General features: G+C 47.2%; 1 protein-coding gene across 2 annotated transcripts in view; it reads left to right on the forward strand.

The window, feature by feature from the left end:
• ST3GAL5 (ST3 beta-galactoside alpha-2,3-sialyltransferase 5) overlaps positions 3266-25827 on the forward strand; it is a 56571-nt gene continuing 34009 nt past the window's right edge. The window contains exons 1-2 of one of the 2 annotated variants that reach the window (XM_021087294.1): positions 3277-3479; positions 5979-6048. In XM_021087294.1, the coding sequence (XP_020942953.1) occupies positions 6003-6048 (46 nt within the window). In that variant the 5' untranslated portion in view covers positions 3277-3479; positions 5979-6002. Of the gene's footprint in view, positions 3480-5978; positions 6049-25827 lie in introns of both variants that reach the window. The other variant, XM_021087293.1, reaches the window with a different exon arrangement.

Below are 25827 nucleotides of genomic sequence, written 5' to 3' on the forward strand. Positions count from 1 at the left end.
TCCATAAGGATGTGGGTTACAACCCTGGCCTTGCCCAGTGGGTTAAGGATCTGGTGTTGCCGCAAGCTGCAGTGTAGGTACAGCTCGGATCTGGCATTGCTGTGGCTGTGGTGAAGGCCAGCAGCTGCAGTTCTGATTCAACCTCTACTCTGGGAACTTCCATATACCTCAGGTGAGGCCATAATAATAATAAAAAAAAAATGACGTTCCATGAAAAAACAGACAAACAAAAAACAACCAGCTAATTTAGCTCATAACTCAAATGATCACAGGAGTGCTTCTCCTTAGGCAACCATTGCATTTTAGTTTGCACCAAAAATGTTTTATGTCCACTTTCCATTTTGTCATAGAAAATATTTAAGGTCGAGATTTTGATAAGTTAATAACATTTTTGCTGCTCTATCAAGAACATTCCCAAATGAAATTGCCTTTTTTTTTTTTTTTTCACCATGGGTTCAAGGTGGTGAAAATACTAGTATAGCTGGGCACCATTCCCTTGACTTAGCACACCATTAGCACACCTTTGCTTCTGCACCATCAGTGAGAAAGGTAAATAATGGCTTAGATTATAATGAGGTAATTTTGACTTCAGAGATTCTCTGAAATGTCCTCAGGGACACCCCCCACCCCAGGGGTCTGTGGATCATACTTTGAGAACAACTGACTTAGACCAATCAGAGCCCAGTCATAGAGCTGAGAGCGGGCAGACTTACCTAAACTGAAGGGAGCAAGGGGATGGATCTTGGGGGTAACCACGATGCATGTTATGAGAATGACCAAAGTAATAAACATAAGAAACTAAAGAATTACCAAACCTGGCTACAGTCTGGGATTCACGAATAATCCCATTCTTTTCTTTTTATCTTTTTTTCGGGCCACACCTGCAGCATATGGAAGTTCCCGGGCTAAGGGTCCAATTGTAGCCACAGCTGCCGCCCTATGCCACAGTCACAGCCATGCAAGTTCCAAGCCACATCTGTGACCCACACCATAGCTTGCGGCAATGCCAGATCCTTAACCCACTGAGCAAGGCCAGGGATCGAACCAGCATCCTCACTGACACTATGTCAAGGTTCTTAACCTGCTGAGCCACAATGGGAACTCCAGCCCCAACCTTTTGTTAGTCAATGTCCAGAGGCTTTTCTGAGACCAGCCACTCACTGATTAAAGAGATTCCAAAGGAGGCTTTGAGATCTAGTGAATCTAGTAGATTTTCATCTACTGTTTGGGGATGGCTGTCTTAGTACAGAACAGTAGCTAACAGGGGCCCTGCAGCTAGTGAAAAGGATGTTTAGGGCAGGGCTTGTATTGCTGTATAAGTGGGTCAGCCTCTCTCCGTACCAAATGTGAGTGGAGTGAATGAGGGAGTGGGGAGGTTGAGCTTAACAGTTGTCCCATTAAGACAGGCTGGGGCAGGAGGCAGTGTCAAGCTCCCTTTCTCCCTTTCTCCTACTTAACTCACACTCTTCCCAGCCCGGGTACTGCTGACTCACATGGCAGCCTTAAAGGGTGTCTGGGCCTTGCCTGCCTGAGGGCAGGCTGAAGTGCAGAGGTGCACGGATGAGGGTTCAGCCCCCAACAGGAAGACAGTGGCGGTCAGGTCTCACTATGGCTCTGTTAGTGGTAGATTAACTGCAAGGTTAACCGTTCCTGCTCTAAATAAATACCTTCAAACAAGGGCTGGCTTTATGGACAAGGAGGATCTGGGAGAAATGGGCTGGTCTCCAAGGGAGAGGAAGTGAGGTGCTCAGCATTCCCCTTGCAGCTGTCACTAACCCCACGGAGCCAGGCCGCTGCTCTGCTGGTCAGCCTTGGCCAACACACTGGATTTTGATCTCCTAGTGACAGCTTTTTCACCAGTATTTTCAAAATGCTCAAGTGTCGTCACCTTAGATAATCCAGAAACATTTTTATGACAAAATCCTTTTGGGAGGCGTGAAGGGAGAATCCTTCCACCCTTTCCTTTCCAAGATTTCCCTCCTGATCTTTTTTTCTTTCTTTCTTTTTTTCTCTTTTTAGGGCCATGCCTGTGGCATGTGTATGTCTCCAAGCTAGGGGTCAAATCAGAGCTGCTGGCCTATGCCATAGCCACAGCCACAGCAACGCGGGATCTAAGCTGCATCTGTGACAGCTCACGGCATCGCTGGATACTTAACTCACTGAGCAGGACCAGGGATTGAATCAGCATCCTCATAAACACTAGTCTAGTTTTTAACCTGCTGAACTACAAGGGAACTCCTCCCCCCTGATCTTTGTTACTCAGATAACACTTTTTTTTTTTTTTTTTAGCACCCCATCCCCGCTGAGGGACAAACACAGACATCTTCAAACCCTGTTTGGAGCTGTGCAAACTGAGTGCAAGCTGTTGCAAAAAAGAGTGATAAGACTCTCAGTTCGTAGAGACATATTTGGCTCAATGTCTAGAATCTTCTTTATCAAGCAAGGACCTAACAGGCACCACAGGCACATGACTGTGATTGCTCTGTATATGTCCAGCAACCCGAAAGAAAATTCTGAAAGCAGACCAACTTCACCGACTTTACTGGAGAGTCAACAAGTCCGATGGCACAGCAATGTCACAGGCACATTCTACACACCTGGCCGTTGAAAGAAAGAACATATCCGTCCTTTCAAGTCTTTTAAATTCCTGAACTTGGGGATTCACCAATATTCACGCTTTAAAAATTGTATGCCATTTGCTCTCCAGAATCAAGGGGGATTCCAGAGGTATGGAAATGGGCGCTCCAGGCGCAGGTTCTGATCCTGGTTCTGCCACTAATTGCCCCAGTGACTCACCTTTGCTCTTTGGGTCTCAATTACCCAGCTGTGAAACTAGTAATCTCTCGCTTTTCTGTTCTGCACATCCCCAGCCGCACTCAGGTTTCCCTGCTTGTCTCCAGGGCCCTAGAACTCCAAAGCTGCTTTGCCTGGGGGTCGGTCCTGTAGAATAAAGCACGTGACTACATAAAGCCGGTTCATTCAGCGGCTCCGCAACTACGAGTCCTCCCCTCAGTAATCTTCTAGAACCAGTCTAAATACACCTCTTCTTAGTGCCTCCACAGTCTAACCGCACAGAGATCCAAAGGGCGGTGGGTACCCGGGACCCCCCATGCCGCACACAGCTCCGCGCGTGTCCGGCTGGGGGCGCCCCCTCCCCTTTACCCGGCAGGGTGGAGGGTTGCGTGTTCTGGGAGCCGGGCCGCCCCGGGAGCACTCACGCGCTCTGATTGGTCTCTGGCGTACTCGTGACTCCGGCCCCGCCCCACGCCCCTCCTCCGCATCTGAGCCAGGGAGCTGATGGTCCTGGACTGAATGGGCGCGAGCGCGGCGTCGGGGGCGGGCGGGGGCGCGGGGCCAGGGACTGGCGGCCCGCGGGCTCCCGCTCCCTAGTATGCGGACGAAAGCGTCAGGCTGCACCGAGCGGCGTCCCCTGCAGCCGCAAACCGAGGCGGCGGAGGCGGCGGCACCTGCCGGCCGAGGTACGTGGCGCAGCCCCCTCCTTGGCGTAGCGGGGCCCGCCGGCCGGGGGCGGCGGCGGCGATCTGTCCCTGTTCCAGTGCGGCTGGGCCTGGCGGCTCCGTCCCAGCCCCCATGGGCAGCGCCCAGGACCCACTTCCCCCAAACGCGTCTCGCGGGCTGAGAGCGGTGGCCTCCCGCGGAGTGGACGGGCTGGGGGCGCCGCGGCCCGCGCAAGTGTGAACACGAAGGAGGCAGAGGGGTGAACGGCCGGGCTGTGGGGTTCGGCTGCGGTGGCGCTTTTCTCCTCTGTCTTCTGCAGCGGCTTGGGGTTTAATTCATTGCTGGAAGCTTCTGAACCTGGAAAGCCAAGTTAACTCATTTCCCCAGGACAGCATTCGGGGGCCCTCTGTGGCCAGCAGCTCCGGAAACTGACCTTTGCATCCTTCGGGAGGGTGTGAGGTGTGGTGTCTGCAGGTAGAAATTCGCCAGTGACCTTGCCTGTCACCTCCCTGCGGCCAGCCCAGCGGGAGACACGTTTTGGTGACCTTTAGTTTCTCTTGAATTGGAAGCAGCTGCCTTGACGTGAGCAGCTGCCTTCACATGTGCCTCTAGTGTGTAAGTAAGGCAGGATTTTCGGGGAAGATTTTTGGAGAGCATGTCGGAGGAGCCTGCAAATAGGAAGACGTGGGGTCCTGCCTTAACTCCACACCAGGTGACCTTGGCCAACACTTATATCCCTGTGGAACACCGTCTTCAGTCTGTACCGGTAGGCTTGGCCAAGGTCCTTTTCAGGCCCCTGGTTCCGAGGTTCTGACCACAGAATGTCTTTCCCAGTGAAGAGGATCCTGCAGAATCATTGGCTGCCATGAAAGACAAATTTTATGTCCTCATGTCTCACTTCATGTCTGTGGCCTTTGCTTAATTAGATGTCATTCATTTACAAGGGAAAATGGTTTTGCCTGCTGCCCTTCATCTGGCACCTTTGGGTTGTCTGCTCATTGGGCCAACCACAGAGCTGGGTGTTGGGGTTACAGAGAGGAAGGAGACTCCTCTCCCACCTGCGGATGTTAAACCTGAGCCCTCCTCTTGGTTTATGACTGGTAATCCTCCTCTGCGGAAGGATGCATGTCCTGAAACTGGAAGAAGAATCTGGTGTCTGCTGAGTGAAGGGGCACAGATTCAAAAACTGTCAGGATGGGTTGTGGTTTCATTCGCATAATTCTGAAAGTCTGACAGTTGAGAAGAATGGTTTACATTTCTAGTCAGAGAGCCAGGGATCACCTCAATTCCAACCAGTGCTTGGACGAGGAGAGGCTGTGAACTGGGAGAGTCCTGTGACCGAAATGCCATGAGCCTTTTCACATGTCTGTCCATTGTCTGAGTGCTGCTGTTGCTGTAAGATGAAAGGAACCTTGGTTGTGGTTATTTATTGTAATTAGCTCTGTCTTCCTCTCAGCAAGAAAAGAAATGCGGTGAGGTGGGAAGTCTTTGTGGAGGAGCGAGGGAGAGGGCTGGCAGGCATACATTTTACAAATGCACATTTATGACTCCCCATTTTGTAAATGCTTATAATTCTGGGACAAACTGCCAAATTGTTTCATATTATCAGAATAGGTTAGTATTAAATTTTCAAGCTGTATCCAAGGCAGCATGAGAAGCAGCCCTTTGTTCTCTGATATGCCTCCTGCAGTCCTCCCATGCTGTCCCCGATGGGCTCTTTGGCAGGAGTTTTTCTAGCAGGTTGGCTCTTGGGAGGTGAACGGGACAATGAAGAGGGACTGTGGGAGTCCATCCAGGTGCTGGGGACAGAAGGGAAAATCTTGGCAGGAGGGTCAAGGCTCCCTTTGCACACCCTTCGAGCTCCTGAGGAGCGGCCGAAGTATTTAATTGGAGCTGCCTGTGGAGATGGAGTATTGAGACGGCTCCCTGGGGGCGCACGCTGTGTTGTTGGTCTAGCTGGGAGCCTTGGCGGAATTGAAACAACTGGCCACGCACACACACGTGTTAGTGATGGTACGAACTCCCTAACTGCTCAGGAAGGAGAAGCAAGGGCTGGATCCATATGTGTGGCACCGGTTAGCAAAGGCGTCCCAAAGTGGGTGAATCCCTGGTCTGATGTGGGAGGAAGCCATGAGCATGGATGGTGACACCCAGGCTCTCCAGAGAGACCCATCTTGAGCACAGGTGCACGGGGGAGTGAAGAAGATGTATAAGGGACGGGGGTGGGGGGGTGGGGGTGGGGAGAAACGAGCTTAGAGGGGGTACATGGACCCTATGAGGCTTGTCTTGTCTACCTGGAGAGCTTTTTCTTTTCTTCCTAAATAGCATACATCCTGGGAAAGTAGACATAAGTGTACTGTTCAACGGATGTTCCGAACCCAGCACACCATGCCTTTACATCAAGGAGCAGGAACGTCCTAGGTGCTCCCTTCCAGGCCTTGCCTCTTTGAAGATAACCGCTGGCCTGACTCCCTGAGCTTATATAATTCAACCTTGCCATGTCCCTCTTCCTCTTTTAGCTTTGGGTTTCCGAGACACTCTGGATGCTGCCTGTCTTTGTGGGGGTGCTCACTCTCGTGGCTGATTCAGGTGAATAATATACTGTATATTTGTCTGTACACTGTTGAGGGACATTTGGGTGGTGTCCAGCATTTGGCTATTGCAGATCATGCTGCCGGGACTGTTTTCATTCCCGTCTTTACATATACATGAGTTTCTAATCAAGGTCTATGTTAGGGTTGTGGTTCCTGTTCATGAGTGTGTGTATGTATACTCAGCTTTGGGAGCTACAGGCAAAGCTATTCTATTCCAGTTTTGGAATAAAAGCAGTGGTAGTTCCTCACTATTAGCTGATGAATGCAACACTGACTTTCAGTAGAGGCGGAAAGTTGTACTAGGAGCCAAGATCAGTTTCTACGTGGTTGCGCCCCATGTCTTCTTGGCAAGTTCAGTCACCTCCAGGCCCCAGTCTCCCCTGGGTCGGGTAGCAGGATGGGCTAAGCTGTGGGGGACCCTTTCGCTCCATGAACCTCTGTGATCAGGGGAAAGTTTCTCTGGTCAAAATGCTGCAAACACTCGTGAGAACCTCTCCCTCCCTTAGCTTTCTCTACTTTGTTTTTACTTATGTGCCTTGCCTTCCCGGTACCTCTGGATTTGTACTTAAGGATTCCCCCATGTCCTACAGGAAAAGCCTATTTCTTGTTTGGCCTTTTGAGGCCCTACAAGGCATTTTTGTTCCCCTTTACAGTGTGGAAAAATATATTCAGGATTAAGTTATTGGATGGTTCACCAACTCCTTATACTGATGAAGTCTTCTCCTTTTTAAATTTTGTTTGTTTTTGCTTTTTAGGGTTGCACCTGAGGCATATGGAAGTTCCCAGGCTAGGGGTTGAATCAGAGCCTCTGTTGCTGGCCTACAACACAGACACAGCAACACGGGATCCAAGCCGTGTCTGCAACCTACACCACGGCCTCACAACAATGCTGGATCCCTGACCCTCTGAGGGATCAGGCCAGGGATCGAACTGAGGGATTGTTCTGAGGCCAGGGATCAAACCCGCATCCTCATGGATACTAGTTGGGTTAGTTAATCACTGAGCCTCAAAGGGAACTCCAAGTTTTTAATATCTGGAATTAATTGTTCAGTATCATGTGGTATGATTTGATTAAAGGGGAAAAATTGATACAAATAACAAGTGTGGAGAAAAAGGTCTATTTGATGGAATAGTAAGTCTGTGTTTTGAACACGAAGGCTGACTTTAAGACTAGGTTATCATTCTCATAATTAAAGGCTTATACATAGTGAGTTGAGAGCAGAACAATTTTTCTGTTATATATGTAGAGTTCCTTCTTCCCCAGACTTTCTCTCTCCTCAGCTTCTACTTTTTCATCTTCTTCTATCTTGTTTTTCACCTCCTTTCTGCTTTTCACAAACATCTTGTCCTCATTTCCAGGAGCAAGAGAGGAGGACAGAGTTGCCGTAATTTTTCAGAGCTGCCAATACTCTCTCTCTTTGCTTGGTGTTTTCTGCAATCAAGCCTTAGTCACCCAGGATTTGGTGGCTGGTGCAGGCTTCTTGTTTATTCTTTCTCTGGATCAGCTCTGTCCAATGGAAATAAAACCCAAGCCATGCATATAATTAAAATTTTCTTAGTAGTTACATTTGAAACATTAAAAGGAAACAGGTGGATTAAAGTTTCAATTTCCCAGGAAGATTAAAAAAAAAGCTTCTAAACTCCTGTGCACCTAATAACATGGCTTCAAACTATATAAAGTAATAAGTGACTGAATGACAAAAAAAGTTGACAGTTGTATCATCAAAGTGAGAGATTTTAGTATACCTCTTTTAGTAACTGATAGAACAGCTAACAAAAAACCAATAAGGGATTGATTCAACAAGGAACACAGTTAATAAGCTTAATCAAACCAATCAAATAGAAAAACATAGTTCCAGCAAGTAAAGATGATGTTTTTACAAAATCTGAGCATTCACCAGATCCCAATGTATTTAAAATAATCGGTATCATACTGACCGAGTTCTCTGAACACAATGAAACTAAATTATATATCAATTTAAGAATATAATTTTAAAAGCATATTTGAAAATGTGAATTTGAAAATATTTAGATTAGAATGATGGAGAAGTAGTAACAATAAAAATACTTTTCAAAGCTTATAGAATGAATTGTACGCTTAAAGTTGTGGGGTGCAACTAAATCAATATTTGAAGGGGAATGTATAGTCTTCATTGCTCATGTTAGCAAGAAAGTAGGCAAAAAGTGATGATCTAATCAGCTAAATTAAGAGGACGTTAGGAACATAGCAATTAAGTCCAAGGAATTAAAGGGAGGGCATTTTTAAAGAACAGGTGAATTAATTTTAATAATATATTTTAGTTAACCCAATATGTGCAATATATTATGAAACCAATGTAAACATTGTTAATAAGCTGTGTGTTTTATATTCTTCTGTTCATGCCAGGTCCTCAAAGCCTAGTGTATATCTTAACAGTTATATTAGAGCATATCTCAATTTGTTCTGACCATATTTGAATTACTCAGCAGGTACACATGGTTAATAGCATTCCCACCTATAAATGTTGTGAGTTATTGTGATAAAGAGGACAGTCAGAGCTAACAGTGACAGAGTTCAAATATCTGCTAAGTTGGGAGTTCCTGTCGTGGCGCAGTGGTTAACGAATCCAACTAGGAACCATGAGGTTGCGGGTTCGATCCCTGGCCTTGCTCAGTGGGTTAAGGATCCGGTGTTGCCGTGAGCTGTGGTGCAGGTTGCAGAAGCGGCTCGGATCCCATGTTGCTGTGGCTCTGGTGTAGGCCGGTGGCCACAGCTCCGATTAGTCCCCTAGCCTGGGAACATCCATATGCTGTGAGAGTGGCCCAGGAAATGCCAAAAAGACAAAAAAAAAAAAAAAAATCTAAGTGAATCAAGGCTCATAGGAATCTAACAGTGTTTTGTGGTTGGCAAAGAGAGTGTGGGCTCTTTGTGAAAATCCTATACTACCCTCACCCCCCCACCCCACAAACCCACGCCCTAAAAAGCTGGATAGGACAGAAATAAAGATAAATGCTATACTGACTCACTTTATCTTTACCTGTTCTGGACATGATACATATATGTATAGATATCAGTTCATTTAATTTTCACAAAAGCCATGTGAGTTTGGTACCATTGTCATCCCCGTTTTAGAAATGAGGATATTGAGGCCCAGGCAGTTAAGACACTTAGAAACTATAGGAGCAGAGCCAGGATTCAGACTCAGGCAGTCTGGCCTGGAGGTGGTAGATGAGGCAAATGCATGGCTGTCTTTGCAGTGTGTAGTGCAAGCCCACCTAACCCCTCACAAGGGCTCTTGTTGAAATTCCTGGGATGATATGAGGCCCCTTCCTCCACAGGCCTTGTCAGCCTCCTTCCTTCTCGCTGTCACTGCCCCAGCTCGGCTGCCCCATCCCCCTGGCTCATTGCAGCAGCGCCCGGACCAGCCCCTCCTTCTGCCTCCTTCATCCTGCTGTGAGCTCTCTGCTCTCCTGCTTCAGAACCACTTAGGGCCACCTGACGCCTCCTCCTCTGGGGCCAGTTTGAGGCCTGGTTCCTTCCTCAAGACATCTTTTGCTACTTTCCCCCAGGTGCCCTTGATCTGGCTGGAGCAGCCCTCCCTTCCTGCCAGAACGCCTGCCCTCTTCTTTCTCTGAGGTCTTGCCTGTCCTTCCAGGTCCTGTTCACACATCATCTCCTCAGAGAGGCCTCCCTGATTTTGTCTGATGAAGCTAGTAGTTGCTGGTCCAGGGCGCTCCTCCTCTCTCATTCAGCATTTTCGGTGTTTAGGTATTTTTGCTTTCCCTGGCTGGATTTTTTTTCTTTTTCTTTTCTTTTTTTTTTTTTTTTTGGTCGTTTTAGGGCCACACCCACAGCATATGGAGGTTCCCAGACTAGGGGTTGAATCGGAGCTGTAGCCACCAGCCACAGCCACAGCCACGCCAGATCCAAACCAAGTCTGCGACCTACGCCACAGCCACAGCAACGCCAGATCCAAGCCAAGTCTGCGACCTACACCACAGCTTACAGCAACGCCAGATCCTTAACCCACTGAGCAAGGCCAGGGATCAAACCTGCAACCTTGTGGTTCCTAGTCAGATTTATTAACCACCGAGCCACGATGGGAACTCCTGGACTTTTCATTTCAAGAGAAAGGCTGGATCTTATTTTACTTTATATTTCTAGTACCTGGTATATGCTTATGAAATGTTTGATTAAAGGATTGTTAGGTGAACAAAGCAAATTAGATAGCAGTACAGACCAGCCCTCCTTCCCTGGGGTTCTGCTAGAGAACTAGACCGTAATGCTCTAAGGCCACCATTGCACATTTTGAATTAACTTCTCTCTTATGCTTCTGGAGCGATTCTAGATATATACTATTCTTGGGAGAATTGAGAAAATACACACTCAAATCCTTTTCTGTAGGGCTCAGTCTCCAGTGGAGCCCAGCCTGACGGAGGCTAGTGTGGATAATAGGACCCCACTCCTGATAAAACATTCAAATGCAAAGAGAAAAGGCCGATGGACTGTAGACCAGAATATTACCAGGGAGTATCACAACCAGTGTGATTGCAGAATGTTCTTTCTGAAATTTCTAACTTTGTGATAACACAGTTTTTTTTTTTTTAATGTTTCTTGAATAAGTCAAATTTGAATTCCTAAACCTAGCCATGCCTCAGGATAAGTCAGTGGAGAGTTGGAGTTTGGTTGTTAAATGTAACTTCTTGGTCATAGATGTGGAGAACAGACTTGTGGTTGCCAAAGGAAGGGGGAGGGAGTGGGATGGCCTGGGAGTTTGGGGTTAGAGGATGCAAATGATTACATTTAGAATGGATAAGCAATGAGGTCCTGCTGTACAGCACAGGAAACTATATCCAATCACTTGTGATGGAACATGGTGGAGGATAATGTAAGAAAAAGAAAGCACATATGTGTGTGTGTGTATGTGTGTGTGTAAGACTGGACCAATTTTCTGTACAAGCAGAAATTGACAGAACATTGTAAATCAACTATAATATTAAAAAAAAAATCTTTTTAAATGTGGCTGCTGGGGCCAGGCCGGAAATCACCTGTTGCAGGCCAGAAATCATCAAGCTGAGCCCTCGGCATTGCCGCTGCAGAGCCAGGCCTCTGTGTGAGGATGACTGGCTTGTCAGCCCTCTGAACCTGACTGTCAACACTGGACACCTTGTCAGTGGAAAGGCTGAGTTTCCAGGAGGCATGGTGCATTGTAGGAGACACTAGCACAGTCATGGGGACTCAAGGATATTCTCAGAAGCAAATGTAGAGGTGTTTTTTTCTTATTTTTTTATTTTTTGTCTTTTTGCCTTTTCTAGGGCTGCTTCCTGTGGCATATGGAGGCTCCCAGGCTAGGAATCCAATCAGAGCAGCAGGCACCGGCCTACGCCAGAGCCACAGCAACACGGGATCCGAGCCGCGTCTGCAACCTACACCACAGCTCACGGCAATGCCAGATCCCACTGAGCAAGGCCAGGGATCAAACCCGCAACCTCATGGTTCCTAGTCGGATTCATTAACCGCTGCGCCACGACGGGAACTCCTGAGGTGTTTTTTTCTTAATAGCTCAGAGTGAACATACCCAGGGGTTCTTTGAATTAAGTCTGTTAGAGGAGTCTCAGTGCTAATCCCTGCTCACCAGCTATTGCTTTTAACTGTCTCTGTTTTTTTTCTTTTTTCCCCTGAAGTTTGACCTTGCTTGACCTCACACAGAATTTTATCCTTATCCTGGGTGCCAAAACCAGTAGATTGGATGAGGAACAGGGTAGTTACTTAGTCCCTATGAAGTTACTTATTAATTACAAAGGGAAAACAGTAATAGTAACAGGACAATAGATAAATTCCCTTACACAACTTTAACCAGTTGATTTAACATCACCTAGTATTGGGACAAAGCAATATCAGGTGCTTCCCAAGAAAATGCACCGAGAAGGAGCAGCACCACTTTCTGTGGTATTCCTGCCCCGAAATGTTTAACTTGAATTGAATCATGAAGAAACAAAGAAGGATCATGATGGCAGAGGAGTAAGGTGTCACTCTGACCTTCTCCCACAAACATATCCAAAAAAACCACATCTACATGTAAAATGACTCGCATAGAACATCTACTGAGAGCTGGCAGAAGAACTTAAACCTCCACAACGGGCAAGAAACTCTTGATATGACTGGGTAAAACAAAAGAAAGAGAGAAAAAGGAATCAGGACGAGACTAGCATTCCTGAGAGGGAGCTGTGAAGGAGAAAATAACCCACATCCTGGGAAGCCACTTTACCGATGGGGAGATCAGCCGAGACGGAGGGACCTCAAAGTTGCCGAGAAAAGCACAGCAGCTGGACTGAGGAGGGCAAAGTAGAGTGAGAGCTGCACAGATCATCTGCACCACTGGCCTGGACTCCACAGCTTGAAACACTTGGCCAGAGGCTGGGCGCTGAGACTCAGGCTCTGGAGGTCAGTCCTGAGGAGAGGACTAGGGTTGGCCGTGTGGAGACAGCCTGAGGGGCTGAGGAGCAGCGTGCCATGTGGGGGGAGACAAGTGTGGTACTGGGTACCAAAACAGACATAGAGACCAATGGAACAGAACAGAGAACCCAGAAATAGATCCAGACACCTATGGTCAATTAAACTTCAACAAAGGAGGCAAGAATAAAAAAGGAGGAAAAGACAGTCTTTTCAGTAAGTGGTGCTGGGAAACCTGGACAGCCACATGTAAATCAGTGAAACTGGAACACACCCTCACACCATGCACAAAAATAAACTCAAAATGGCTTAAAGACTTAAATGTTTAGACAAGACACCATCAAACTCCTAGAAGAGAACATAGGCAAAACATTCTCTGACATCAACCTTACAAATGTTTTCTGAGGTCAGTCTCCCAAGGCAACAGAAGTAAAAGCAAGAATAAACCAATGGGACCTAATCAAACGGACAAGCTTTTGCACAGCAAAGGAAACCATAAAAAAAAAATAATTAATAAAAAAAAAACACGAAAAGACAACTCACAGAATGGGAGAAAGTAGTTTCAAATGATACAACTCACAAGGGCTTAGTCTCTAAATATACAAAGAACTTACACAACTCAGCAGAAAAACCAACAACCCAATGGAAAAGTGGGCAAAAGACCTGAATAGATATTTCTCCAAAGAAGATATACAGATGGCCAAAAAGCACATGAAAAAATGCTCAACCTCACTGATTATTAGAGACATGCAAATCAAAGCTACTATGAGGTACCACCTCACACCAGTCAAAATGGCCACCATTACTAAATCCACAAAGAACAAATGCTGGAGGGGGTATGGAGAAAACGGAACCCACCTGCACTGTTGATGGGAATGTAAGCTGGTATAACCACTATGGAGAATAGTATGGAGGTACCTTAGAAAACTATACCTAGAACTACCATATGACCCAGCAACCCCACTCTTGTGCATTTATCCGGACAAAACTTTCCTTGAAAAAGACACACTCACCCACACATTCATTGTAGCACTATTCACAACAGCCAAGACGTGGAAACAGCCCAAATGTCTATTGACCAATGAATGGATTAAGAAGATGTAGTACATATACACAATGGAATACTACTTAGTCATAAAAAGAACAAAATCATGCCATTTGCAGCAACATGGATGGTACTAGAGACTCTCATACTAAGTAAGCCAGAGAAAGACAAAAATTCCACATGATATCACTTATATCTGGAATCTAATATATGGCACAAATGAACCTTTCTGCAGAAGAGAAAATCATGGACATGTAGAACAGACTTGTGGTTGCCAAGGGGGAATGGGGAGAGTGGGATGGACTGGGAATTTGGGGTAAATAGATCAAACTATTGCCTTTGGAATGGATAAGCAATGAGATCCTGCTGTGGGAGCACTGGGAACTAGTCACTCATGATAGAACATGATAATGTGAGAAAAAAGAATGTATACATGTAAAAACAACAACAGCAACAAGAACACATCTGAATCCCCCCAAAAATAAAAATAAAAAAGAAACAGACAAATCTCAACTGAGGGATATTCTATAAAACCGCCTGTACTTTTCAAAAAAATGTCAAGCAAAGAGTTCCCTGGTGGCTTAGTGGTTAAGGATTTGATGTTGTCACTGCTGTGCCTTGGGTTTCTGCTCCTGCTTGAGTTTGATCCCTGGCCTGGGAACTTCTGCATGCCACGGACACAGCCAGGAGGAAAAAAAAAAAAAAAAACAAATAAACAAAAAACAAAAAACTAAGGTCATGAAAGATTAAAGGAGGCTAAAAGACGTGACAGCTTAATTCCCCCATGCGATCCTGGACATGTGATCCTGTTTTTGCTCTAATGCCATTATTGGGACTGCTAAAGAAATGTGTCTGAGGTCTTTAGATTAGAAAATAATTCTAATTTCCTGATTTTTATCATCATGCTATGGTTGAGTCTGGGCACATCCTTGCTTTCAGGAAATACTGAAATATTTAGGGGCACATGTCATTGTTTCTTCAACTTTCAAGTGGTTAAAAAAGTAGTATGTGCATCCTACAATAGAAGGACCAAAAGCATACACAGCAGAGTGGTAACAAGTGGGTTTTTGTGTGAGGGAAAAATCTTGGTACTCTTCTTGCAGTCTACCTGTAAGTTTGAGATTATGTCCAAAAATAAAGTTTAAAATCCGGAAGCCTCTGGGTCATGGTGCTGTGGCCAGTGTAACATCAGAAGCCAGGGCTTTCAGTGGCCACACTTTCTGGGGTTGCTATTGAAGTCATTTCTGGGAACACTGAGCTCTGTTCAGAACTGTTTTTGCAGAAGAACATGGGGGAAACCACTAAGAATATGGCTTCAGCTGACTAGAAGTTTCTTTCTCAAGCTTCCTCTTGCTGTCAGCTCCCCAGCTGTCCCAGACAGTGTCACCCCTGCTGGTTGTCCTCGGGTCTCTGGTCAACCAGCTCCTAGCCATAATTTGCCTGGGTGAGACTAGACCTACAGCTGTCCTGCAAAAGACGCTTCCTAGACAGTGTAACTTCATTACCACCCAACCTGCTTTTTACATGTTAGCAAACATCCTCAGAGAGGTGACTTGGCCACCATGAAACAGCCAACAGCCAAACAGTTGTGTATTTTATCTCTTTCCTCTTCTCTTGAAAAACAAAGCAAAACAGATCCAATGGCTCTTTTTTCTTTCCCATGGAGGTGAGTGGACAATTGTTTGATTCTGATCTCCCTTCCTCATTGTACAAACACACACGCACACATTCTCTCTCTCTCTCACACACACACACGCACACACAGTGACTGTTGTTTGAGAAATGATTCTCATCCCTGTTTTCCACGTGCTGGGTATGCTCTGGACACTTCACAACCAACCAGTGGTTGTGATACCTGGATGTAGAGAAGGAGCTGGTCTTCGTGCCTGCCTCTTGTTAGGACCTTGCTGAGTCTGGGTTAGCTTTTCTGTGGGGGTCAGGGTGCAGGCCGCTGATCAGTGCATTCATTTATTCATTGGTTCATTCATTCAATCAGTATTCAAGGACCTTTTGCATGCTAGGCACCGTTTTAGGTTCTGAGGTTACAGCAGTGAACAACGCCACAGTCCCTTTTCTAGGAATCTTATATTTTAATGGGGAGAGCAGACAGTAGGCAGATATGGATGAATTGTAATGAGTGTGTGAAATAAAGCAGGAAAGTGATAACAGGACCTAGGGCTAGGAGTGCTGTGTTGCAGAGAGTGGTCAAGGAAGGTGACTTTTGAACCAAGACCAACATAAAGATGGTGAGGAATGGAGCCTCCTGGAGGAGGGACAGAGAACCAGCAGTGGCATTGGAGACCCAGAGGGTGAGATTTCCCCTCCTCGACTGAAGATCAGCAGGAGCACTGCCAGGCTAAAAGACAGGGTGGGTGGGGCTCTGGATTTAACCCTGTGAGATTCTCTGCCCTCATAACATCTTCATCACTTCAGCAAAACCTCGCGGAAATAGTGTCTGTAGTTGTCAGGCACGTTCTTGTTTTTGGAGAATGTTGATGTATTCCAAGGGCTATATTGCCTTTAAAGCTTTTAAACACAGAAAAAGCGGGCAGTTGAATGATGGTGATGATGTATTCTCAACAGTAGAGGAATACCAGATGATTAGAAGTAGATTAAAAACCACACCTCCGAATCACTGAAGTGCTACATCTTGGTAGGTGATCAGAATTAGAAGCGTGTACGCTATGTATTCACAGAGCAATACTTTTCCTTTTTGTGACGGAAAACAGGTCCTCGTAACTCTGTGCAGGTTGTAGGAGGATCTGAAAATCTTCAGGCTAAACTCCACTGTTAATTTCAGCTGTGAGAACTGCTGGAGAGCTGGCTTTCTCAAAGTGCTGTACTCACCTAACTTGGGGGAACTTGCTTATAAATGTCCTTACCTGGTCCTACCAGGTGGGAAATTTGGGGGATGAGGTCTGGGAATCCACATATGTTTGTAGGAGTGAGTGGTTCTTGTGCACGGTCAGGTTGAAGAATTGCAGGCTCAGACAGGGGTGGAGGCATTGCTCATTTAAGTGGAATAAAAACCAGATGACTGGGTGTGGTCCCTGGATCAGTGCCCTCACCGGCACTTCTTTTGTGATTTTGGCGTCATGGCTGAAATGTCACGTTCCTAAATAAAAATGAGAAACTCCCTACGCAGCGGGAATAGGAAGGTACCGCTTAGCGGGAATTTGGACCCTTGGCTGGTGGGAGTGGGGTGAGATGGTTAAGGTGCTTGAGCTGCGTGGATCCAGGAGCACACCTGTGAACCCCCCTTAGCAGCCTGGTGTGTAAACACGGGCCTGTGCTTGCCCATTGGTTCCTGTTCTATTGTACAGGTGAGAACACGACCACGTATCTTGATGACTTGAGATTTCTTGTGATTATGCAACCCAAACCAAACCTAGCAAAAGTTTAGATACTCAAGTATCTGATTTGATACTTGTGTCATCAATTTTTAGCCCACAGTCTTTGATTTTTAGTTTTTGCATTGTTTAATTACCCTCCACACTTTAAAAATAAGGCAGTCTTGTGGGGGGGCGGTTTCCCATTGTGGCTCAGTGGTAACGAACCTGACTAGCATCCATGAGGATGCAGGTTTGATCTTGGCCTTGCTCAGTGGGTTAAAGATCTGGTTTTGCTCTGGCTGTGGTATAGGCTGGCAGCTGCAGCTCTGATTCACCCCCTAGCCTGGGAACCTCCATATGCTGCAGGTGCAGCCCTCAAAAGAAAATAAATAAATAAATAAAAATAAGGTAGTCTTAGAATTTTAGTATATACAATGGCTTTATCCCAATGGGTAAAAGCAGAGGTGATTACACCCCCCAAGGCACGTTGGGCAGGGTCTGGAGACATTTTGGGTTCTCATAAGTGGGAGAGAAGGGGAGGACCAGTGATGCGGGCAGCATCTAGTGGGTAGAGCTTGGTGATACTCTGAAACATTCTGTGGCACATAAGACAGACTCTTACAACAGAAACTTACCCAGCTCCAAGTGTCAGTAGTGCCAAGGTGGGGAAAGCCCACAAAAGATCAACTGAATGCCTCTTATCTGTGTTATATGTTAGGATTCCAAGTGAGCTTTCCTGGAAAAAAAAAAAAAAGTTCTGGGAGCTCCTACTGTGGCTCAGCAGTAACAAACCCTGTATCCATGAGGATACAGGTTCAATCCCTGGTCTCACTCAGTGGGTTAAGGATCCGGCATTGCCATCAGCTGTGGTGTAGGTCACAGATGCAGCTCCAATCTCTTGTTGCTACAGCTGTGGTGTAAGCCAGCAGCTGTAGCTCCGATTTGACCCCCTCGCCTGGGAAACCTACATATGCCACAGGTGCGGCCCTAAAGAGAGGGAAAAAAAAAAAAAAAAAGAGTTGCACAGCTAAAACTTTGAAATGAGCTCCCTAGATGGTAGGAGGATGGTGGTCTGCTTGGGTGGACAGGAGCACAGGTCACCTAGCGTTCCCTGAGCCCAGGCAAGGCCCTGGCTGGTGTGCTTTTGTGTTTGGGTTTCCAGCTAAACCCTATCCCCCGCCCCGCCCCCACAGCTTCCTTCCCAAGGCTGGATGGGGGCAGAAGGAAGTTTACTTTAGAGCTTCACTGGCATCTGCTTCCCAGCTTCTGGGCCCTAGACTGTGACTTTCGTAACAGTGCCCACGGGAGGGCTTTGGTGAGACCACCCGGAGTCTGCGTCGGTGCTGAGTGTCAGATGCCACGCGCTTTTGCTCAGCCTCCTTTCCCCGCGGCATTACAATGGTTACATTCCTGTTGTCCTTTCCCTGAACCTGGGGTTCTAGAAAGCAGGGGCTCAGTGTGTCGTTTCATCTCCAAGCATGTCATTTCATTCCAACACCAGGCATGTTGGAGGAATCGATGAAATTAGACGTCACCCTTTTTTGTGTGTACAGCGGGGGCGCCCATGATTACTTTTTTCAGGTTAAAGCAGTTCAAAATGCCTTTTTTTTAGGAACTATTGTGTTCCTTTCTTAAATGATGGAGTTTCAGTTCTCCTGTGGCACAGCGGGTTAAGGATTAGAGTTGTCACTGTAGCATCTCGGGTCACTGCTGTGGCTTGGGTTTGATCCCTGATCTGGGGACTTCCACGTGCCACAGGTTCACCAAAAGAACAAACAAAAAATACAGCGTTTCCAAGTGTTATGTCACATCAGAGTTGCTGATTTTAGTTGAGGTTTCCTTTCTTTTCTTTTCTTTCTTTTTTTTTTTTAGGGCTGTACCTGCAGTATATGAAAGTTCCCAGGCTAGGGGTCCAGAGAGCTGTAGCTGCCAGCCTACACTGAAGCCACAGCCACACCAGACCCGAGCCGCATCTGCCACCTACACCATAGCTCCTGGCAACGCCAGATCCTCAACCCACTGACTGAAGCCAGGGATTGAACCTGCATCCTCATAGACTCCAGTGGGGTTTGTTATTGCTGAGTGCGTTGGGGACTCCTGAGGTTTCCTTTTCTGATTTCCAGCAGTATCTCCTCTTTTCTCCAACCCCCTAGAAGGCTTTGCCCTTTGCTCTTCTCCTTGGAGGTTTTATCTCCTTAGCTCAGTCTTGACTGTCCCTTTATCCAAAATGCCCCAGGGCCTAGCTGGCCATCCAGATTGCCTCTCTCCTCTTTTCTTAGTGGCACAACCCCAATTTTGTGTGGGGAAGCAGCCTGCCCAGCTTGTGAAAAGTCCTGGCCAACTTTGCAGCTGGGAGTGGTCACATGGTGCAGTTCTGGCTAAAGAGATAGAATTGGAAGCCTGTCAGGGATTTCCGGAGGTTTTCCTCTCCTGGTGGAGGGGCCTCCCCTCCCTTTCCGCCTCATCCCTCTTCTCCTTCCTGCCTAGAGTTTGGAGCAGAAGCCAGTGGGAGCCAAGAACGCTGGCAGCTTTGCAGAGCCAGTGCGCCAGTGCTGGTCTTCCTGTCCCCAGACTTCCTATTCTAGGGGAAAAAGGCACCCGCACTTGGCTGAAAGCCTGGGCTGGTACCCAGGTATCTGTTATGTGCGTCCAAGTGCGCCCCTGACCAATACTCTAGCTCGGATCCCTCCCCAGGGCTCCAAGCTTGAGGTTTATCTGCCTCACAGCCCACAGGCACTGGAGTCTCAGCAAGGCCACATTTCCTCCTTTGTGACCTCCCTGACACTTGAGTTCTCTTCCTGCCTGCTCACCACAGTCACATCTGACTTGTCTCGAGCCCTGACTGTTCTGCATGTGGAAGCCATTCCTGCAAACTAGCTGACACCATAGTAGCCCAGCATAGGCACAGGGTCGGCTGCTGGGCACTGCAGAAGCTCCCCACCAGCACCACCTCAGGCTCGCCACCTCCTGCATGTCCCCACTGCCTCCCAGCGGCTCTCCTGGCATCTCATACCCACCCTCCAGAAAAATGGGGCTTGATCATCGGTGACCTTCTGACCTGATGGCCTGTCTTAGGTCAGGTTTCCTAGAAGCAGAGCCTGAAACAGAAATTCAAGGGCTCAGGTGCCAGGAGGCAGGGGATGAGGGAGGAGTGGGGGCAGAGGGACGCTGATCAGGACTGTGGTCTCAGCTGCTCCCCCAGGGAGCTCTGGAGCTTGAATTGCCCTCCCAAGGTGAGCCCACCTGGAGGCAAGAGGGCTAGCCTTTTGGACCTGCGTCAGTCACTCGTTGGGTGGGGACAGAGGCCAGATCCATGGAGAATGGGAAGCTGTCAGCACTCCAAACCCACAGCCAAGATCTTGCACCAGCCCTGGGGTGTCCAACAAGACCCCAATATTGCCCTTCACTCCTGCCTACCCACCTCTCCCCCCGAGGTCAGGCTTTCTCAGCCATTCCTGGTTATTTGCTGCCTCCCAGCCCTCAGCTTTGCTCATTCTGTTCCTTCTGCCCGCAGGACAGGTCTTCCATCTGCTCCTAGTGAAGCTGTGTTTGTCATCCTTGGCAATGTCAGGTGTTTCATCTCTGTGCACCCCAAAGCTGTCTTCCCTCTGAGGGAGGCTTTCTGTCTTGTCTGCTCTCCTCCTTATCAAGTGGAATTCTTCATCTAAAATGAAGAACCGGAGTTCTCATCATGGCTCAGTGGTTAACGAATCTGACTAGGAACCATGAGGTTGCGGGTTCGATCCCTGGCCTTGCTCAGTGGGTGAAGGATCCGGCATTGCCATGAGCTTTGGCATAGGTCGCAGACACGGCTCAGATCCCACATTGCTGTGGCTCTGGTGTAGGCTGGCGGCTACAGCTCTGATTAGACCCCTAGCCTGGGAACCTCCATATGCTGCGGGTGTGGCCCTAGAAAAGGCAAAAAGACAAACAAACAAACAGACAAAAAAAGCGCAGAACCCAGACATGATTTGAGTGACTATGTTCTCCACTCACCCATGGATGGTATATGACTTGTACATACCTTGTTTACAGGGAAGAGGTGAGTTTGTTCCGTACTGTGGATGGCAGAGGGCGTCACTCTTCCCCTGTTGAGAAAGGCTGGCCAGGCTGCATCTCCAGCTCCCTCCTGGGCATCTTTATCTAGTTATGTATCATCTCAATTTCATCACATCATCATCATTAAACTACACAAGTTGACTTCCATTTCTACTTCTTTCCATAACTGGGAGCCAGATTTATTGCCTGCTTTTTTACGTCCTTAGTCTGTCTTTGTTCTTTTGTTTGTTTTGGCTGTGCCCGTGGCATGCAGATGTTGCCAGGTCAGGAATTGAACCTGCACCACCGCAGCGACTTAAGCCACTGCCGTGACAAGGCTGACTCCTTAACCTGCAGTGCCACCAGGGAACTCCAGTCCCTAGTCTTCTTTTCACTGTTTCTTGATAGATCTCTGCCCTGGCACCTTCCTCTTCCTCACTAGGGTGGGTCTCAGGCTTCCACCTGAGCATCCAGTATCCTGCCCCACTGTGCCTGGGGATCTTCTTCCTTCTCAGAAACCCTGTGATATCCTCGGAAACCTCTCACCTGGAAGGGTGTGCTCTTTCAGCTGCCCTTTTAACATCTATACTGTACCTGTTCATCTTCCCAGAGAGTCCACTCCGGCTGTGTTGGTTTATTGGCTGCTTTGTCAGCTTCAGGGTTTTTTGGTTTTTTGGGTTTGTTTGTTTGTTTCCGGCTATGCCTACAGCATGTGGATGTTCGTAGGCCAGGGATTGAACTTGTGCCACCACAGTGACCCAAGCTACAGCAGGGACAATGCTAGATCCTTAACCTGCTGAGCCACCGGGGGACTCCTAGCCTCAGGTTTTTGTTTCTAATAATCCATGCTTTGGCATGTATTACTAAAAAAAAAAAAAAAAAAGACCCTTCGCCTATAGGTATACCCACCTATTCCAGTACCTACCCTTCCTCAGCACCCACAGGATGTGGATAGAGGTCAGCTGGAATTCTCAGCTCCCTGCTTGGCCACCTGTGACCTTCGGCAGGTTAGATGCAGATAGCGATCCAACGAAGTAGATGTTTGTAGAACGCAGTGATAGCATGTGTAGGCTTATTCCTTCCAATAAATATTAATGCCCCACCCTCTGGCACCAGTAATTGCCTGTACACGGTTAATCTGATAATTTGTCACACACTGTTTTGCGGCACCTATTGTCTTCTTTTTTGGAATGGTTAATTCCTAATTTAAAAACGTGAGTGCCAGTTCTCCCTGTGACGGAAAGCCTGGACCTTGCCGTAACATTTCTTCGCCAGGGCCTTGATAAGACTGATTTCTCCATCAGGCGTACAAGCATTTGAGAAGCACCAATTACATTTTTACACATGAAGAGAAATATATAATTTTGAAAGCCAGGCCTTTTCTGCATAGAAATGGTTAGTGGAGTCACGATGTGGAGACTGACCCTGCCAGCCTGAGTGAAGCGAGGGGACACATTTATGAGCCTGGGACCTGAACGCTTAGAAGGAGGCAGTAGGGGATGAGCTGCTGGTGAAGAAGATGGACAAAGGGAACCAGGAGGGTGCCGTGGGGCGACGGTGACGGCTGCCAGAAGACATCCTTGGAGGGATGTCTGAGACCGCCGTCACCTCGAACCCTCGTAAGAACCAGAATGTTTATGCAGTAAATATGTATCTGATGGCTGTTATGTGCCCCTTACCATCCTAGGCACTCTGAACCCAGGGTGGGCAAAGCACAGCCCCTGCTTTCATGGCATCTACATTCTAGTGGGGGAGACAAGAGACAAATGCATATTAAGAAGAACAAATGAGTTCCCATCATGCTTCAGCAGTAACGAACCCCACAAGATCCATGAGGATGCGGGTTCAATCCCTGGCTTGCTCAGTGGGTTAAGGATCCGGCATTGCCATGAACTGTGGTGTAGGTCGCAGATGTGGCTCAGATCTGGTGTTGCTGTGGCTGTGATGTAGGCCAGCAGCTGTAGCTCCGATTGACCTCTAGCCTAGGAATTTCCATATGCCACAGTTGCACCCTAAAAAAAAAAAAGAACAACAACAAATGACAACATGTTTCATGATGATAAGTGACATAATCGAACCTTTTGTCACAACCTTGGAATGGAGGCACCAAGCAGAATGTTAAAGACAAAAGAAGTGAATGGACACCGTGCAGCTGGTGTATAGGTGAGTGTGACTATAACTAGGTAAACCCAAATGTTCCGAGGGAGCATCTTAAGGCCATGCAGGTGTACGTGAGCAAAGGTGACTCAGGTTGGCCCTCCTTTTGTCACATCAAGGGGCATGGAATCCACATGGTCCCTTCTAAACTGGAAGAAGATATTCTGAAACCAAGTAGGAGGATACAATAAAACTTCATGGAAAGTCTCATACTTGGAATGGATGCATCCCAGAACATGATAATGTGTATATGCATATATACAGTTTTACAAAATTGCTTTTTTTTTCTTCCAGTATCTTTCTGTGTTAAACAACATGTGCTGAATACTTTAAGCTAGTGCTTCTCAAACTTTTATGTTTGTGTGAATCACCTGTTTCAGTAGAGCTTATACTTTTATTCTTTGCTCCTAAAATTGCTGTTAACATTCAGTTTTTTTTAAAAATGATGCTATCTTTATTTGTTATGGCTTAATTTACAAACCATTTTGCTAAAACAGCATATATGTTCTTTATTTTCATTTTTTTGTCTTTTTAGGGCCACACCCATGGCATATGGAAATTCCCAGGCCGGGGGTCAAATCAGAGCTATAGCCACCAGCCTATGCCACAGCCACATCAACGCCACATCTGAGCTGTGTCTGCGACCTACACTGCAGCTCATGGCAACACCAGATCCTTAACCCACTGAATGAGGCCAGGGATCGAACCCGCGTCCTCATGGTTAATAGTTGGCTTCATTACTATTGAGCCACAACAGGAACTCCATAAAACAGCATATATATTTTTAAACATGAACTTTTAAAAATAGTTTTAATGCTTTTTTTGAGGATTCTGAGTACTTTATTTTTTTCATTTTTTAAAGTTTTTTTGGCATATAGTTGATATACAATGTTGCAATAATTTCTGTTGTACAGCAGTAATTCAGTTACCCATGTACACACATCCATTCTCTTTCAGATTCTTTTCTAGATTATCACAGATTATCACAGATTATTGGGTAGTTCCCTGTGCCATACAACAGTCCCATTGGTCAATCATTCCATATACCGCTGTGTGCATATGCCAATCCCAAACCCCAGTCATTCCCCCCCACCTCCCACCTGTCCCCTTTGGTAACCATAAGTTTGTTTTCAAAGTCTGTGAGTCTCGGGAGTTCCCGTCGTGGCGCAGTGGTTAACGAATCTGACTAGGAACCATGAAGTTGAGGGTTCGATCCCTGGCCTTGCTCAGTGGGTTAAGGATTCGGCGTTGCCGTGAGCTGTGGTGTAGTTGCTGTGGCTCTGGCGTAGGCCGGTGGCTACAGCTCTGATTAGACCCCTAGCCTGGGAACCTCCATATACTGTGGGAGCGGCCCAAGAAATGGCAAAAAGACAAAAAAAAAAAAAAGTCTGTGAGTCTCTTTCTGTTGTGCAAATAAGTGCTAACATTCAGTTTTAGTTTTAATCATGAATATCACTGGGAAATTCCATTGGGGGGATGTTTCTCTTGTTGGATGACAGACCATAGGCATGTGATGCACATTCCATCCACTGTAAAATGCTTCTTAAGGCCTGATCTATGCCAAGCCCTGTCCCAGGTATCAAGGATACACAAAGGTGAGCAAAGTCTTGGCCTTGCAGCTCAGTCCTCCGGGTGCTTGCAAAAGGATAGCAGAAACCTAAAATGTACACAGAGTTCCAGTTCATTGTGGCAAACAGAGATAGGGAAGTACCTGGGTGTGGTTATGATGTTGAAGATGATCGTGCAGAGACGGAGAAGGGTTTAGGAATGAAGGGAAGGTCACCAGGCAGATGGTTGGGAGGGATCCCCTCAGGATGCCAGACTGAGCATGCATCATGTGCAAAGGCACTGAGGCAGCAACATGGCCCATCCAGGCTTCTCAGTGCTTCTTTGGGGCTAGAGCGTAACAGACAAGTTTGTCACCTCGAGTCACAGAACCTGAGATGAGCTGGGAACCACTAAGCAGATACAGATTTTAGAAAGATGGCTTCGAGGGGACAAAACTGAGACAGGGAAGTCCAGGTCAGTGACCTCCACTAAGGGAATGCCTTGTAGGCATGGAGAGTTCAAGAAGGTATGATTGAGAGGCCTGGGGGCTGATGGGGGCTGGGGATGGAAGGGAGAAGTCTGGGGCTGACCTACAGGTTTGGGGCTTGGATAGCTGAGTGGATGGTGCAGCTGCCATGTAGCATGAGGAGTCGATTCTGCTTTGTGGTGGTGTTGGAGGTGAAGATAGCGGGCAGGCTGTTAGCTGTACAGGTCTGAGCTGGGTCAGAGGCCTGCGTGGGGAGATGAACTTGGGCGTCTGACCCCTAGAGGAGGTGAGTAAAGGGCACATGGTGAATCTCATGGTTACGTGTAAGCGAGGATGGTGCTGAAGGTGGGAACCAGGACCCTGAAGTCACAAGCCGTGCAAGTGGGAGTTTCTGGTGGCAGGAGTCCTACGGGAGCACGGTTCCAAGGCATCCAGCTTGCAGTACAGGAAAGGGAGGGAGTGGCAGGGCCATCACACTGGGGACAAGAGAACAGTGAAAGAGGACTTCCCGTCATGGCTCGGCAGTAACAACCCAACTTGTATCCATGAGGACGTGGGTTCAATCCCTGGCCCTGCTCAGTGGGTTAAGGATCTGGTGTTGCCATGAGCTGTGGTGTAGGTTGCAGATGCAGCTTGGATCCTGTGTTGCTCTGGTTGTAGCATAGGCCAGCAGCTCCACCTCTAGCCTGAGAACTTCCATGTGCTGCAGGTGCCCTAAAAAAGAAAAGAAAAGA

The sequence above is a fragment of the Sus scrofa genome, chromosome 3, assembly GCF_000003025.6.
Source record: "Sus scrofa isolate TJ Tabasco breed Duroc chromosome 3, Sscrofa11.1, whole genome shotgun sequence".
Classification (NCBI taxonomy): domain Eukaryota; kingdom Metazoa; phylum Chordata; class Mammalia; order Artiodactyla; family Suidae; genus Sus; species Sus scrofa.